This window comes from Mus musculus, chromosome 9 (assembly GCF_000001635.26).
Source record: "Mus musculus strain C57BL/6J chromosome 9, GRCm38.p6 C57BL/6J".
In the NCBI taxonomy this organism is placed as follows: domain Eukaryota; kingdom Metazoa; phylum Chordata; class Mammalia; order Rodentia; family Muridae; genus Mus; species Mus musculus.
The window spans coordinates 123,053,613-123,070,774 of NC_000075.6; the positions used below are offsets into that span (position 1 = coordinate 123,053,613).

General features: G+C 46.0%; 2 protein-coding genes across 8 annotated transcripts in view; one reads left to right on the top strand and one right to left on the bottom strand.

The window, feature by feature from the left end:
- Tgm4 (transglutaminase 4 (prostate)) overlaps positions 1–13,946 on the top strand; it is a 32,818-nt gene extending 18,872 nt beyond the window's left edge. Inside the window, exons 10-14 of one of the 2 annotated variants that reach the window (NM_177911.4) lie at positions 2,819–3,070; positions 8,014–8,289; positions 8,774–8,943; positions 11,089–11,225; positions 13,120–13,946. In NM_177911.4, coding sequence (NP_808579.2) covers positions 2,819–3,070; positions 8,014–8,289; positions 8,774–8,943; positions 11,089–11,225; positions 13,120–13,261 — 977 coding nt within the window. In that variant the 3' untranslated portion in view covers positions 13,262–13,946. The remainder of the gene's footprint in view (positions 1–2,818; positions 3,071–8,013; positions 8,290–8,773; positions 8,944–11,088; positions 11,226–13,119) is intronic. The other variant, XM_017313442.2, reaches the window with a different exon arrangement.
- The window catches only part of Zdhhc3 (zinc finger, DHHC domain containing 3), a 47,036-nt gene continuing 42,420 nt past the window's right edge, over positions 12,547–17,162 (bottom strand). For 3 of the 6 annotated variants that reach the window (NM_001372547.1, NM_001372538.1, NM_001372546.1), the window contains one exon: positions 12,547–17,006. In NM_001372547.1, coding sequence (NP_001359476.1) covers positions 16,749–17,006 — 258 coding nt within the window. In that variant the 3' untranslated portion in view covers positions 12,547–16,748. The remainder of the gene's footprint in view (positions 17,007–17,162) is intronic. The other 3 variants (XM_006512250.3, XM_006512251.2, XM_030244556.1) reach the window with 1 other exon arrangement.

Below are 17,162 nucleotides of genomic sequence, written 5' to 3' on the forward strand. Positions count from 1 at the left end.
CTGAATCAAAGAACAAAACAACAAAAACAAACAAACAAACAAACAAACAAACAAACAAAAGTGTGTGTGACAGCATCCACTTATGCACAAGAGGGAATTAGCTTCAAACAGAAAATTTTTACAGCTTGTGTAGGCCTTAAGCTTATACATTATACATAGTCTGTCATCTTTAAATCTCTTTCCAGTCCCTGCCCCAGGTTATACTTTGAACAACTGAAACTAAGACAGGAGACTTCAAGTCTGGCTACTTGGGCCGATGGTAGATTTACATAGCAAAGATATTGCCAGGGTTATTTCTTTTGTACACCAGTGTTGTTCTTTTTGAATAGATGTTATCCAGGCTTATTTTGCCCAGCTGCTAGAATCATGATCTTCCTGATAAGAGCACAGGGGACTCAAGGGCAGGCCTCGACTTAATGATGGTTGTGACCCTGCCCTGCCCACTACAGCTGCCATATTGGAGGATTGTTCCTTTATATGAGGACGGGCCTCACGGTCAGCTTTAAGTTAGGGTTGTTTCCTTTTGGTATCAGAAATGAACCTAATCTGAGGTCAGTGTTACTGAACAAACATTAGCAGAAACTTTCTCAGTAACCCTAAACTTCAATTTTGGTACAGAATTTTGGTTCCTACAGTTTCTAGAAAGCCTGCCCAGCATTAACCTCCCATCCTATCAGAGGCAGCGTGCCTTCAGCTAAATTCTACTTTGTGCAACTTTCATAGCATCAATTTTCTTCCTTTCCTTTTTATTTTTTTAAGAATTATTTATTTATTGGATATGAGCATACCATAGCTGTCTTCAGATACCCCAGAAGAGGGCATTGGATGTCATTACAGATGGTTGTGAGCCACCTTGTGGTTTCTGGGAATTGAACTCAGGACCTTTGGAAGAGCAGTCAGTGTTCTTAACTGCTGAGCCATCTCTCCAGACCAGCATCAACTTTCTTATTTCAAGTTTCTCCTACATCAGAATCAAGTCACCTTCATTAGTTCATATTATTTAAGATTTTTCAAACAATCAATGAAAATGAGGCCATGATTTTGAGAGAAAACAAGGAGGGGAATATAGGAGAGTTTGGGAAGAAAGGTGAAGGGAGAAATGTAATTATATTATAATCTCAAACTCATTTTAAAAAGATTTTTGTTTTAGAGATAGTCTTGCTGTGTAACTCAGACTGGCCTGGCGCTCCCATCTGTCAGCTCTGGACCCTCAGTACTGGGACTACAGATTTGTCCCAAAAGGCTCAATCAAGTTAGTCTGAATATTAAAAAACAAGTTACCTCATTGTGGTGGCATTTGTCTATAACCCTATAATCCTGAGAAAAAGGATCAGGAGTTCAAAGCCATTCTCAGCTAAATAGTGAGTTTCTCTCAAAAGCAAAATGAAATGAAACAAAACAATCCACAAAAATAAATTCAAACAAACAAACGAACAAACAAGCAAACAAAGAAACAGCCCAGTGAATGGGAAGGCTTGAGATGATATCAAGTATTCAACTGTTTTGTGAACCTGCATTTTATAAAAGAACTTCTCTAATCAGGCTGTCTCAGGTTCCCTACAACTAGGCTCCTCCACTCTTGCATTCCTATGGGACCTTGGCCTGGGCAGGACACAGGCATCCTTACAGTGGCCTCTGTCAGCCTTTCAAGGAGCAAAATAATCATCTGGGCCATCAGCTCCTGGCTGATGGCAGGGAACCTTGTAGATTGAGAAGGGGTACCCAGATACAGGAGGCACAGGTCCCCAAAGACATTCAAATTACAACTTAAAATATTTTGGTGTCTGTATTATTCCAACCAGTATGTCCCAAAGACTCGCCAAGATAAAATCACAGTGTCACAAGTTCCCACTGGAGCCAACCAGGGATCTCCAAAGATCTGCTGCTCCTATCTCCCCACGAGGAGGCAAGCTCACCACACCTCTTGCTGACAGATGCTCAGCAGTAGGGTTCACAGTCTTTTCTGGGGTCTCAGTAGTATTTGCCAAGGTGGAGACAGTAGCCTTGGCAACAGAGCTACACACAGCCTAGGGTTACTATCTACCTGAGAGGTAGAAGCCCTATGCCCAGGTGGAAAGGGCCTTAGAAGTCTACCACAAACTCACTTTTGTAGCTATGATGATAGCAGAGAGTGGGAAGTCCTCTGCCAAATTAGAAACAGCAAGTTTACATTAGAAGCCCTGTTCTGCATCTTATCTCCCACTACACTGAATCACGGGGCTGGCTGCTGTTAAGAGGCCAGGGTGTCCTGGAGGTTAAATAAGACAAAAGGCATGGCAAGGCCAGAGAACAAGGATATGCAAAATCAAACCCACTGTACAATGGAGAGCTGAAGGACTAATGTTTACTAAGTTGTCAATGACAGCCAAGGAGACCTCTCTATTGCTATGTCAGAGCTTTAGAAGGAGCCCTACTGGTTTAGATGAATAGCAATGGCTAGCGATGGTTCCCGGATGAGTACGATGCTGAGTGCCACTGTGTACTACTTTGGTTGATGCTCATTTGATGCTTGATGACCAGTGAGGTCAGTACGCCTTTATCACCAATATCCAGGAAGCAGAGGTATAGGCTATACGGGAAGTAGGCTGTTTGCTAGGATGAACGGCTCCCTACTCTGGGCCTGAGATTTCCTGGACATTTCAGTTCTAAGCTGGGATGTGTCCTTAAGGGTCACAAAGCAGTTCGGGCTGCCTGGGAAGTACCTGTTGCCTCCCTGCTTGGGCGGGATTTCTTACTGTTACCGTGATGGATTTTGGGGTTGGGAGGCAGGGTGGGCAAGGAGACCCTGGCAGCCATCCTCTCTTACTTCCTCCCTCAGGAGGCTTCCGCACCGGGCCTTCACCACTGACTGCTATTCGCCAGGGATTGATCCAGATGAAGTATGACACCACGTTTGTGTTCACGGAGGTCAATGGTGACAAGTTTATCTGGTTGGTGAAGCAGAACCAGGAAAGGGAGAAGAATATTCTCATCGCCGTGGAGACTGCCAGCATCGGCAAGAAAATCAGCACCAAGATGGTGGGCGAGAACAGGCGTGAAGATATAACCTTGCAGTACAAGTTCCCAGAAGGTAGCTGTGTCGTTACAGGCCAGTTCCAAGACCAGGACATTATCCTCAACCAGGACAGTCCTTGGTGGAAGGCAGATCTGAGACCCAGAGGAGCTGATGGCAGAAATCTAGGGCATCATCGGCCAGAGGTCCCTGTCACAACAACCCAACCACATGGTCTTTAGCAAGAATGTGACAGTATCTTTAGGCAGTATGAGATGAGGGTGACTGTGTCCTGTGGGATGAGGGTGACTGTGTCCTGTGGGATGAGGGTGACTGTGTCCTGAATGATGACTCAGTGTGTCCACTCCAGGGCAAGATGAAGTAGCCAGATGCTGTGGCACACACCTGGAGGTTAGGTACATCATCTACACTATGATGTCCTATTTGAAACAAAACCTGATCATAGGTTGCCTGGGCAATCAACACACATACCAGGCTGCAAACACACGGCACCTTCAGCCCCTGTGGTCTTGCAGAGTCCTGCAACGCTCTATACACTATAGGCAGCGGTCACAGAGCTCAGAGGTATTCTTCCTGGGTTAGCGCTACCCAGTTTAGAAGTGGCTAAGTTAGGAGGTTTGTGTGTGTGTGTGTGTGTGTGTGTGTGTGTGTGTGTGTATGTTTTTGAGACAAATATCACTAAGTAGTTTTGGCTGGCCTGAAACTTACTATATAAACCAAGCTGGCCTGGACTTAACAGAGAGCTGCATGCCTCTGCCTCCTGAGTGCTTGGATCAACTGTGTGTGCCACCATGCCTGGCCTAGGTTTTTGTTTTTGTTTTTTTAATTTTCTTTTAAAGTACTAAAGCAGGGTTTTATGGATGCTAGGCAAGCACTTTGCCAGCGTCTGAGGGAGGGAGAAAGAGGGCTCAGTGTCTCTTTTTCCTTATACTTTCCCCTTCTGCCCAGAAGACGAAGTAATTTCAACTAACCTATGTAAAGTTAGGCCTGATTCTTTCTCCCAGCCCCAGGCTCCCAGACACAAGACTCAAGACTCAAACTATATTTACAAATACCTTGGCCATATAGTTAAGCTCTTCTCTGACTAGCTCATAACTTAAAATAACCCATTTATTCTAATCTACATTTTGCCATGTGGCCAACTGACTGTGCTCGGGTACCACATGCATTCGTCTTGTCTGTCACACCTTCTCAAACAAATCTCCTGCCTGACACTATCCCAGAAGCCTTTGTGCTTCCCAGATGTCCCACCTCCTATTTCCTGTCTCAGCTGCAGGCTATCAAAGTTATTATGGACGAGTGCCACATCCATCCAAACACAAGACATTCTCTCTACAAACCCAACCTCACATTTCCTAATGGTTTCTTGTGCAGTCTCTTAGCTATTACTGACTTTAAAACTATTGCAAGTCTCTTTATTGACAGCATCTGCTTGGTGAGCTACTATCTCTATTATTTCAGTCCTTTGAATATATTTACCATGGCTTTTACACTTACTTAATTTCGTGTCTGTACATATGTGTGGGTGAGCACATCACAGGGTGAGCACACCACATCATATGGAGGTCAGAGGACAACTTGTGGGAGTCAGCCCTTTCCTTCTGCCACATGGGTCCTGCGGATTTAACTCGGGTCACCAAACTTGTAGTAAGTGCCTTGACTGGCTGAGCCATCTCAATAGTTCCTATGATTATATTTAAAATAGATAAACTTTTTCTCTAGTAAGTTCCAAATCAGGCTTCCACAGGGGCTGGTTTTCCTTGAAAGCTATAAGCTTGCTGGATACACTGTGGCTCTCTGCTGTGTGCTTGTGCATCGACTCCCTGTGGCAGCTCTGTGCAGCCTGTATGCATCATTCATAACTTCTGAGCTCTTCTCCCATTTGCCTCCTGGGCATCAGGAGACTGACTGTCTGGGATAATAAGTAAACTTGCCTTGGTCCAGGAGCTGCGTCCAGAAGCACGATTGGTGCTCTACTTCAGCCTCATTTGTACAGAGCCTCAAGGTGACAGCTCCCAACTTTGCTTTGCCTTTGTCGGGCTTCCTCTTCAAGGTTTTAAAATTGTTTTTTGAATACACAAGGAAAGATACCGTTTGTTGTAAGCTGAGTCTGGTCAAGTAAAGGTGAGCTCTGTGAATGGACACTTCCAGGGAGCTGTTATCACAGTCAAAGGACAATAAACCCCTTGTGGTGAGGTTGTGAGTCTGCTGCAAACCCACATACCACCAGATGGGGAGGCTTCTGACACCACTGTGACTAGTCCTTCCTGTTTTTGGGGTGACTGAGGGCCTGGGAGGAGGGGAGAGAATGGGACTACCTCATGCCTTCTGAGTTCCTGCTGCCTCTCTTCCTGTTTTCTGAGATAAGGTCTCACTTTGTAGATGGCTTGAAACTCACTATGTAGTCCAGGTTGGCTTGGAAATCTTGATAATCTTGCTGACTCAGGTTTCCCAGGTGCTGGGATTAGAGGTCTAAGTCTCCATGCCTGGCTCAGAGGGTTACTGGGATTAAATGATCCTTGGGTTGATTTCAATAGTCCAGGGAAGGTTGAAGGTGAATTCACTCTTTTTAGTATTCCCACAGTTTTTAGGGAGGAGCAGGGGTATTCTGTTTTTTTGTTTTTTGTTTTTGTTTGTTTTTCTGCTGCCATTTCCACTTATTACAGGTCCCAGCATGGGGCTTTGGGTGCTTCATAGTGTGAAAACTTAGCTCCTGGACGCCCCCATAGTGCTAGTCAATGGATGTCTTAGTTTTGTTTCTATGGATGTGATAAAGATCACGATAAAAAGTAATTTGGAAAGGAAAGGGTTTATTAGGCTTACATATCCTGGGTCACAGTACATCGAAGAAAGCCAAGGCAAACACTTGAGGCAGGAACTGAAGCAGGAGCCATGTAGGAACACTGCTGACTGGCTTGTTCCTCATGTCTTGCTCAGTCTGCTTTCTTATACAACCCAGGCCCACCTGCAGATCCACAGCAGAATAAGCCCTCCCAGATAGGTCATTAACTAAGAAAATGCCTCACAGATTTGTCTATGGGCCAATCAAGTAGAGGCATTCTTTCAATTGACGTTTTCTCTTTCTAGATGAGCCTGCTTTGTGTTTACAAAATTATCTAACCAGGACAACTGACTCCTTGTCAACTTGACATACAAATACAACACTGTTAAGAGATAACTTTTCCTGACTTGCTTAGCCCTACGATCTTATATAAATATCAATATCACAATATAAAACTATTAAAAGTCCCACAGTCTTTAAAAATTCAGTCTCTTTAAGACATCCAAACACTCTCAGCTGTGGGCTCCTGTAAGTTAAAAAATAAGTTACATATTTTTTATTCCAAGAGGGAAAACCCAGGGCATAGTTACAATCAAATGAAAGCAAAGCCAAAACCCAACAGTATAAAAAGTTCAGTTTTCAAATCTGAGGTCTGCTTGTGGTCCTTTAGACTCCTGAGCACCTACATAGCTCTGGTTTTTGGTCCTGCTATCTACAGCACAAAGACCTGGTCTCTTAAGCTCAAGTTGGTTCTATGCTACAACTGTCACTGTCCTTGGTGGTTATCCCATGTTTCTTGCATTTCAAATATGCTGGGGTCTACATGGTTGCACCTTCACCAGTAACATCTGGCTGTTCACAGTGCCAAGGTTCAGCTGATCTCCATGATCCTTCATGCCTTCAAAACCAGTACTACCTGGGAAAGTCGTAGAATACCAAGTTCAGCTGCTAGCATGAGATGCAACCTTTGCCCTCTCTAGACCACAGATTCTGTGTGCTGAGAATGAGGAAATACTCCAGAAGATTTTACCTCGACGATTCTGGTCTCTAAATCACAGCAGATTTCTCATCTCTACCTGACCAGCAATTGGTTATGTCATAGAGGTTTCACTTTGGTGGTGCTAGTTTCTTGATAATCAGCTGATTTTTTTTTTTTTTTTTTGAGACAGGATCTCACTGTGTAGCTCTGGTTGGGCTAGAACTTCATATGTAGACCAAACTGGCTTCAAACTCACTGAGATCTACCTGGCTCTTCTTGAGAAACGCACAGCTGATTCTTCAGCTCCAACTGATCAGATACCAGAGAGTCTTAATTCAAATGTATCATACAGATAGCTCTGAAAGACTCTTTAGAGCATTCTCAAGATCTCCTTGAAGCTTCATGAGCCAGGGTGGTGATGGCACACATCTTTAATCCCAGCACTGAAGAGGCAGAGGAAGTGGATCTCTGCATTTAAGGCCAGCCTGGTCTACAGAGTGAGTTCCAATAGCCAGGGTTATGCAGAGAAACCTTGCCTCAAAACAAAATGAAACAAACCAAACCAAACAAAAACTCCCTCAAAACTTCATTGTCTCATTGCTCTCAAATTTTTTGTTTCTCGAGCTCCCACAAAACAGCCCACTGAGCTTTGAACACTCAACAGCTTTCCCAGATCATAAGTTCCAAAGTCCCATAATCCTCCCTAGAATATGATCATGTCTGTTACAGTGATACCTGACTCCTGGTACCAATTTTAGTTTGGTTTCTATTGTTTTAGTTGGGTTTCTATTGCTGTGATAGAGACCATGATGAAAAGTAATTTGGAAAGGAAAGGGTTTATTTGGCTTACATATTCTGCCTCACAGTCCACTGAAGGAAGCTGAGGCAGGAACTCAAGGTAGGAACTGAAGCAGAAACCCTGGAGTAACACTGCTGACTGGCTTGCTCTTCATGTCTTACTTAACTTTTCTTATACAACGCAGGTCACAGGGGTGTTAGACCTACAGTGGAATAGGCCTTTCTAAATCAGTCATTAATTAAGAAAATGCCTCACAGACTTGCCTTTGGGACAATCAACTGGTAGCATTTTAGCATTTTCTCAATTGAAGTTCTTTTTTCCAGCTGACCGTGGCTTGTGTTGTTGACCCCCCTCACCCACCCCCCCAAAATCTAAGCAGACCAATGGGAAGGTTCTCTCAGCCCCCAAGGGTGTCTTCAGAAAATATTCTGTCTCTACAGGCAGCCCAGAGGAGAGGAAGGTCATGGCGAAGGCTTCTGGTAAACCTTCTGATGACAAGCTCAACTCTCGGACTCTGAACAACTCTCTTCAGATATCTGTCCTCCAGAACTCGTTGGAGTTAGGAGCTCCCATCTATTTGACCATAACTTTGAAAAGAAAAACCGCCACCCCACAGAATGTCAACATTTCCTGCTCCCTCAACCTGCAGACATACACAGGCAACAAGAAGACAAACCTGGGAGTCATCCAGAAGACTGTGCAGATCCACGGCCAAGGTACCAGAAGCAGAAGCAATGAGGCCCCGAGCCGCAGAGAGACCAGGATGCCCACCATCGGATGTCTCTTTCTTCTCTGTGAATCACTCACATACTTTAACTCTTTATGCGAGAACACACACAGCATTTATTGAGCACTTACATTTTGGTGGTGACAAGGAATCCAGGCACAGAAGAAAAACAGGTCAGGAGTTGGAGGTCAAGCACACAATCACAAGTGAAGGTGCTCATGGTGTCATGAAATGCCTCTGCAGCAGCAGCGATTCATTTGGTGTCCCCCTTCTCATCAGTGGGCTGTGGCTGCTCTCAACATGAGCAGGCCATCCTGAGAGTGGGAGCCTAGAATGGGTCTTGAGGTCTCAGTTAATGACTAAATCCATTTGGTCCCTGAGGGCAGGCTCTCTAAAGAGAGAATAGGATTCCTCTGTGGCCAAGCAGCTCTATCCCCAGAGCTAATCTCTCCCTTCTTCCCATTCTTTCACAGAATCAAGGGTGTTTCTCACCATGGATGCCAGCTACTACATCTATAAACTGGGCATGGTTGATGATGAGATGGTCATTGGAGGGTTCATCATTGCAGAAATTGTAGATTCTGGTGAAAGGGTGGCCACTGATACAACCCTGTGTTTCCTGTACTCTGCCTTCTCTGTAGAGGTGAGCTTCCTGCACGCCAGAAAGGGACCCTATCTGAAACCTGACCTCAGAGAGGGGCAGAGCTCAGGGCTTTTGTGGTCTCCTGGTTGACTGATTTTGGGTCAATTGCATTCCTAAGGAAAGTGGCACATCATTTTTTTCCATACAGGTATTTCTGAGAAGTGATGTGTCAAACAGTTTTTCTTTTCTCAACTTTTGGCTAAATGGATTTAAACTTTTAAAAACAAGGAATACCTGTGCACAGTACAAAATTATAAAGATGCAGTGGCACAGTTAATGGTCTCTTCCCACCCTCCTCCTCAGTTCCTCTTGCCATGGCCTTACCCCATGTGGGGTGAGATGAAGCTGGTGCCAGATTCACTTGGGCTCTCTGATCAGTATTCTCCCATGCATGCAGGAGTCAAGACAGCTTGCATAAGAGACTTTCATTATGTTATGTTTCTGATGACCTGTCAAACATAATCATCTCAGAGCCCTTCCCTGATGAGGCCTGGCCTAGTGTAGGGTTTGTCGAAGATGTCTGCATCTCAGCAGGTGTACCTCCCATAGGAATGTCTCAGGCTGAGAACATGGCCCTCTTTGGAGAGCATGTGTTGACATTTCTGCAGCAGTGTGGTTGAGGACACAAGGCACTGACTTATTCTTAGACATGGTCGGGTGCTGGCCTGGTCCCCACTCGGTGAAGCAGAGCATGCATACTCACTCTACTTGGAAGTAGTTCCAATGTACCTACCATAGCTTGATCATCAAGAATTCCTTCTGAGGGGCTGAAGGTTAAGAGTACTTCTTACAGAGGAACCAGGTTCAGTTCCTAGTACCCACATCATGATTCACAGCCTCTTGTAACTCCAGTTTGAGAGTATCTGATGCCTTCTTCTGATTTTGGTGAGCACTAGGCATGCATGTGGTGCATAATACATACATGCAACCAATCGCTCATGCAAATAAAATACATCTGAAAAAATAAGTTAAAAAGCTTCTGGGGGGGGTCTCCCTCCCACCCTCTTCCAGGTGGCATCACAGATATCTGCGGGTGTCAGAGAACACTTATCCCTGAGATCACACAAGTTTAGTTGGTGCTTCAAGTGTCTAGGAGGCAGACACTCCAGCTTTCTCCCAACACACTCAGTTGTCTGTGCTTCAGACTCTAGGCACCTTAAGGAGAATTACAGAAGGAGACAAAACTTGAAACATGCAGGCAAAGACATGATCCCTGGGATGCCCTGGGCAGGGAAGGTGGGGCTCTGGGAAAGAGAGTACATCCAGGGCAGGCAGGACAGAGGCATGCAAGAGTTTCAAGTGTCGAACACAGGTTGGTTTTGGATGTTTTTCTTGGCTGTCCTGTAAGACAACTTGGTATTTTGGGTCATTGTCTATTCCTGCACAAACATCATGACCAAGAAGCAAGTTGGGGAGGAAAGGGTTTATTTAGCTTACACTTCCAAATTGCTGTTCATCACCAAAGGAGGTCAGGACTGCAACTCAAGCAGGCCAGGATATAGGAGCTGATGCAGAGGCCATGGAGAAATGTTTCTTACTGGCTTGCTTCCCCTGGCTTGCTCAGCTTGCTTTCTTATAGAACCAAGACTACCAGCCCAAGGATAGCACCACCCACAATGGGCCTCTCCCACCCTTGATTACTGATTGAGAAAATGCCTTACAGCTGGATCACATGGAGGCATTTCCTCACCTGAAGCTCTTTTCTCTGTGATAACTCCAGCTTGTGTCAAGTTGACACACAAAACCAGCCAGTACAGACTAGTGTCCTTAGTATAGCTTGTGTGTGTGTGTGTGGGGGGGGGAGCTCTAACAACTATTTAGCCCTCGAGCTTTGGAAAAGGGGGAGTCTTGACTCTCTGGATAGATCAGAATGTAGTTCACATGAGGATTTCTGGCTACCATGAGATTACACACCTTGAGTTCCTTAATAATATGTCTGGCAGGACTAGAGAGGTAAGCAAAGATGAGGGACCTAAGCGAGAGGCACAGGCAGGTCAGATTCCCCACTAGAGCCTCCCAAGTGATCACAGACCTACTGAGACTCTGGGCTTCGGGAGAGGACCAAGAATGACCTTTCTTGCTGAAGCCTGTCCTCTGACCTCGCATCTTCAGTCTGTCACACCTGTCTTTTCTCCACTCTAACAGATGCCGAGCACAGGCAAGGTCAAGCAGCCTCTCGTCATCACCAGCAAATTCACGAACACCCTGCCCATCCCTTTGACTAACATCAAGTTCTCAGTGGAAAGCCTGGGCCTCGCTAACATGAAATCCTGGGAACAAGAGTGAGTCTTCCCAACATATACCTGTGCCATACTTTTGAGATGTAAACCCCTAGGATGTTATAGTAAAAATGTAGACATATAGTCCTGTTGCCAAAATGCAGAAAAGGTTACACTAGCTAGTACTCTACCAACAATAGACCTTTTGTTTCTTGTCAGTCTGGTTGGTTGGTCTTTAGAAGTGGATGCCAAAACATCTCTGTCTTAATTTGTGTTTCTATTTACAGCTCAGGTTTTCTTGTTGACCCTGTAATTTATTTGTACTTCCTTTTGCCTGGTTTTTCTTAGGGAGTCATTCACTTTTTTTTACTAACCTGAGTGCAGCCTTAAGAAAGTTATGGTTAAATTGTTTGTAGGAGTTGGATTATTTGACATCCTCACTCTATAGCCCTAGCTAGCTTGAAACTTGTTATACAGACCAGGCTAGCCTTGAACGTGCTCCCATACGTGGCACTGCAGTTTGTTTTAAGGTGCTGCCCTGGAAGTTGCGCCTAGGACCTTGTAGATGATAGGCAAGTCCCCTCCTATGGAACTACACCCCAGTCTAGACTGTTTAAAACCGTAAGCTGGCTTCACCACTGGAACTCACCCTGTAGACCAGGCTGGCCTCGAACTCAGAAATCTGCCTGCCTCCGCCTCCCAAGTGCTGGGATCAAAGGCATGCGCCGCCACTGTCCGGCTTAAAATTTTAATCTCTGTGGATACTGAATTTCATGTCATTATAAGAATATAGAAATAATCTACACTTTTCCTGAAATTTATGGTTCTAGTTGCATAATTATTACTGTCAACTTCAGCTCTGGGGTGGAATAGTACAGAGCCCCAACTTTGTCAAATCGCCTATCATTCACCTAGTATTCTGAAACGTTGTCTACAATACAGGTAACCCCAAATATACCTCAGTCTCTCGACTAATAGGCTGTTTCATTTGTCTTTGTAGGTGATCTTGGGTCACTTAACTGTTCAGAGTAAATCACAGTGCGGGTTCTCAGCTTGCAGGAACCTGGGATAAGTTCCCATGCATCCACACGTCTTCTTTGTAAGGGGCACATTCCTAGTGGGAGTCTTTGATGCCTTTGTGCAGGGGTGTTTCTCACAGTTTTCTGTCTGATGGACTAGACAGACACTATTGATTTTGGTATGGCAACATATCTAGTAAGGGATTTTACTTAAATGCTCTGTTCCTCGGGCCTATTTCTTACCAGGTGTCCAGATCCTCCAGGTAAATCCCAGCAGACTCCTGTTATTCTGGGACAAGTTTCTTACACTTCCACAGATATGCTGTTTCCCCATGACCACTGTTAAAGAACAGATTCTGGCAAGATGGTGGTGCACACTTTTAATCTCAGCACTTTGGAGGCAGAGGCAGGTGAACCGTTGTGAGTTCAAGGCCAGCCTGGTCTACAGAGTGAGTTCTAGGACAGCTGGGGCTACCCAGAAAGACCCTGTCTTGAAACATCCCCCCCCTCCAAAAAAAAAAAAAAAAACTCAAACCAAACCAAACAAACCCCAAAATAAACAAACAACAACAACAAAACTACATTCAGTTCAGTAGTATTGGGGCAGGGCCTCAGAGCCTAACATACTCTCATGTATTGCCATCTTGAATACTAGGATTAGACAACACTTTCTTGTAGATTCATCATAAAATTTGTTCCTGAGGGCTCTCAGGAGGGTTTGTGACTGGCATAGCTGGAAAACAGCCATTCCAGCAGGCCATCTTGTCTTACAGCTGAGACAAGTGGCCACCCTCCAGGTGGAGGCCTGCTTCAGTGGCTCTGCAGCACAGGGATTTCCCAAGATCTGTACTGGAACCGGATGCCTGCCTGGTTCCTCATGCAATGCGATTTTCTCTCTGTGGCACTTTTGGCTGACTGTGTGCCTTTGAATTTTCTAGGACAGTGCCACCTGGAAAGACCATCACTTTCCAAATGGAATGCACCCCAGTGAAAGCTGGACCCCAGAAATTCATTGTCAAGTTTATTTCCAGACAAGTGAAAGAGGTTCATGCCGAGAAGGTCGTTCTCATCAGCAAGTAGCACATTTGATACCATGGAGATGGAGGCAGGAGCCCTGATTGGCTCTGAGCCTTGGCTAAGCATGTTAACATTTTCTAAATTGCATTTAGCTTTCAGGTCAGGGATGGTTAAATTTGATTATGCGTGTGAAGGCACATTCAAGAGCCAGCCCAGCAAGACAGAGCTCAAAGGCCGATGTCACCACAGGCAGTAGCTCCAGGGAGCCAGAGAACCTGGGCACATGTCACAGGCAAACATTTCAAATACATATTTAGGAATTGTGGCCTCAGAAGACAGTGCCACCGTCATCTGGATTCAGAACCATGTACAGAGCCCAGATATAGAAGGGCTGGAGGCATCTTCCATCTAGACCATGGATTCTATCAAGTCCAGGGGTGCCTGGAGGCTGTGCTGGAAGTCTTATAGAAAGCATCTTGGAGCTGGTCCTGGGTCAGGCACTACACCCTCTTATCCCAAGGCTCTGTCCTCTTAGAAGCAGGCCCCACGCTGGCGTGAGGCCCTCTTGCTCTGGATGAGCCATGGGAGGTAGACCCTTTTTTTAAGTAAGAGTCTATGGCCAGTGACAACATCTGAAGAAGCAACGTATCCTGCCCTGTTCTCGGGAGTCTGTGCTTTGCTCTGCTGTTAAGGTATCTGCTCACATACCACTATGCTTTGAATTAAACTCTGGCAACTTTAAGATGGCTAAGTGGTCTGGAGTTAAATTTTCTTTTATGCCAGCATGCTGCTTAATTTAACCTCATTGCCTCTGAATTTCATGGATCCAGGTTGGCCTTCTTGGTCTGGGTCCTCTTCGTGATGGTCAACCTCTCTCAAGGGCTGTAATTCTAAGTGGACATGTGTTCCAGAGATACTCAGTACACACTGAATAAGGGGTATTTTGTGTATTTAAAGGCCATTCTTGCCTTAGGGTTTCTGTTGCTGTGATAAAACACTACGACCTAAAGCAACCTGGGGAGGAAAGGGTTAATTGCATCTGAGGGAAGTTAGGGCAGGACCCTAGAGGCATGGGCTAATGCAGAGGTCACAGAGGAGTGCTGCTTACTGGCTTGCTCCTCATAACTTGCCCGTCATGTTTTTTTCTTCCATCCAGGGGTGGCATAACTGACAATGGGCCTGGCCCTCCTACATCAATCAAGAAAATGCACTACACATTTGTGTAAAGGCCAATCTTACAGAGGCATTTTCTCAATTGAGATTCCCTCTTCTCAAATACCTTCAGCTTGTGTCAAGTTAATTTAAAACCTGTCATCTTTCCTTCATTCTTGAAACCAGAAAACCCCAAGTCCTGACTCCTTTTTGCCCAGATGCCCACCTCTGTGGCGTGCAGATGTCTGGTACATGCTTGTAGAATAACCTCTGTCTATGCTGGGGCCATGGAGGATCAGTTAGTGTTTGTGACACTTGTTTTACACACTAGACCTGAGAGGAAGGACGTTGTCCAAGGCTTTGGGCTAGGATCTCCTGCTAAAAAATTGGCGCCTCTAGCCACAGAGGTAGACCAAAGAACTATTATTCAAAGCAAGAGGCAGGTGTGCAAGCAGCCTCTGGCCCAGAAACACTGGGCCTCCTCTTATCAGCTGCAGTGCTGAGTAGAATCTCAGGAGTTGCCATAGAGAGAAGGCCATTGGGTTCTGGTGTGAAGGCACAAGGCCCAGGGCTGGACAGACTACTACCTACATGATCCTGGCTGTCCAGTACACAGAAGAAATATGGCTGAGGCCTGACATGGTAATGGGTTAGCTGAGGAGTATGGAGGACCTAAAACTGGGAGCAAAATGCACACTTCAACCTTTCCAGGAAAAGCACTCTGGAAACAAATGGCTGTGGGCTGGGAGGTATCTCTGCTGCAGGTCAAGCTGTCCCCAAGCAAGACTGGTTTTAGCCTCAATGTACAGGACATTCAGTTAACAAATCCTGACTCCAAAGCTCCTTCCTTAATTTAACTGCTGCTCCTTGGGGACCTAGTCACTAGCTCTGATTTCTCCCTGGTATGGAATCTCTGGTTATGGTCCAGCACCTGGGCCGTCCAGGTCTGTTTGGGGTTGGAGGCCCTACAGGTCTTTCCACATAGTGCCAAGATTAGGGACAACTTGGGTTCCTCATGTTATTGCTGATAAATGTTAAAGCAGACCTGCTTGGAGGAAGTGCACTTGCAGTGGGGTGGAGTAGGCCACATCTGCTAATGCTGAAGTCCTGCTGACACTGTGGCACTACCTAGGATGCTGCCCAAGAATCAGACCACCACTTGGCTCCCCACAGCTTTCCTTTCTCAGGGTCCTGAGACAGTACCTCGATTGACTCGTGTCATGGAGGTCACAGGTTCCACTGGCCCAGGACTCCTGCCCTTTTGCAGAGCTAGAGGAGCTGTGATACAATCCTCTGCCAGGGTCAGTGGCAGCCACGCTGGGGAATGGTTCAAGGGGTGAGTTGAGCTGGGTGTGTTTCTTGAGACTATCTAACTGGTTAGACTGCAGAAGCTGCCGCTTCAGCCACCACTGCAATGGACTGGGGAGTGCAGGAGCCTGCCCAGACTATCAGTAACAGCCAGATACCTCAAGCTCCAGTGGACAGACTAGGTCCAAGCTCATCCTGGGAGAGCAGTGCCTGGGGTCTTCCTGGCTTAACAGTCTGCATGTCCTGGCCACCATGCAGTTCTTCATTGTTTTTAAGACAGGGTTTCCCTATGTAGCCAGAACCATGTGGACCAGGTTCTCCTCAAAGCAACAGAGGTTTAGTTGCCAGCTCTAAATGTTGGGAATAAGGCATGTCATTAGGACTAGCAATGCAGTTTTCTGTGAGGCACCATTTTGGGCGCTGCTCTAAAATGCAAAGGAGGCCATTTCTGGTTGCACCTGTCCCCATGTCTTACAGACTTTTTCCAGGAGTTCAATATATGTCTTCACCTAGCTCTTCTAGGATGCATGCTTGTGGCTATAGAAAGGCTGACTGCCTTGTTGTCTCAGGGAAGAGTCTCGTATCTATAGGATGGCGATACTGTCATGACTCAGGCTCATTTCCATTTGGGTAGACTCTGTACGTGTGTATGCATGCATGCATGTAGGGTGCTCTTTCAACCAAGCCCAAGCCCTGACCGCAGGCTCAGCATACCCTCCTTTGTTGATTTCGAGTCAGCCAGCCAAGGAATCCCTTTCCTGGAAATGGCTGGAGTCTCTTTAGCCTTCCAGGCTGGTCTTCCTTGATGTTAGAGCATTCCTTCCCCAAGATCCCCAGCCTCCCCAAGACAGCCCTCAAGAAGCAGAAGTGGATCCCCCACCCCGACATCCTGGTCACCATTTCCTTTGCTGGATCACTTTTGGCACATCCTGTTAAGAGGAACTCAGAGAAAGTCCCTACTCTCCTGTACCCTCTATTGCCCTTCCTATCCCCCGACCCCAATCCTAATGGAAAAAAAAGTGTGGGGTGACAGAGTTGGTAACACTCATCAGGGTAGCAGCCACTGTTGGTGTCTTATCCTCCATGACTTCTATTCATCCAGCACCTCCACAGAGTCCCTGTCTTTTGTCGCCTCCAATTGGCTCTCAGCTGTTTCCATGTTGTCCACGTCTGACAGAGATGACACTTGACGTACCAAGCCCTTATCAATGGGTGTCTCTGGTTGACAAGGTCTGGTGAAAGGGTTGAACCAGTTCAGGGAAAAGTTCCCACCAAAAGCCTCCTGGACCGACTTCCAGCTGCCCGACTGCTCCCTGGGCTGTTTTGTTCGTTGGAGGCGTTCAATACCCTGAAGGAGAATGGGCAGAAGGTCAGTGTACTACATGAACACACCTTTTGCCTTGGCAGAGCAGGGGATGGGAATTTCAATATGGACGGCACAGCTTGCTGCGGCCCAGGCCACTTTTGAAGTCCCTTAGGGCTGCAGGGCAGAGCAGAAACTGTG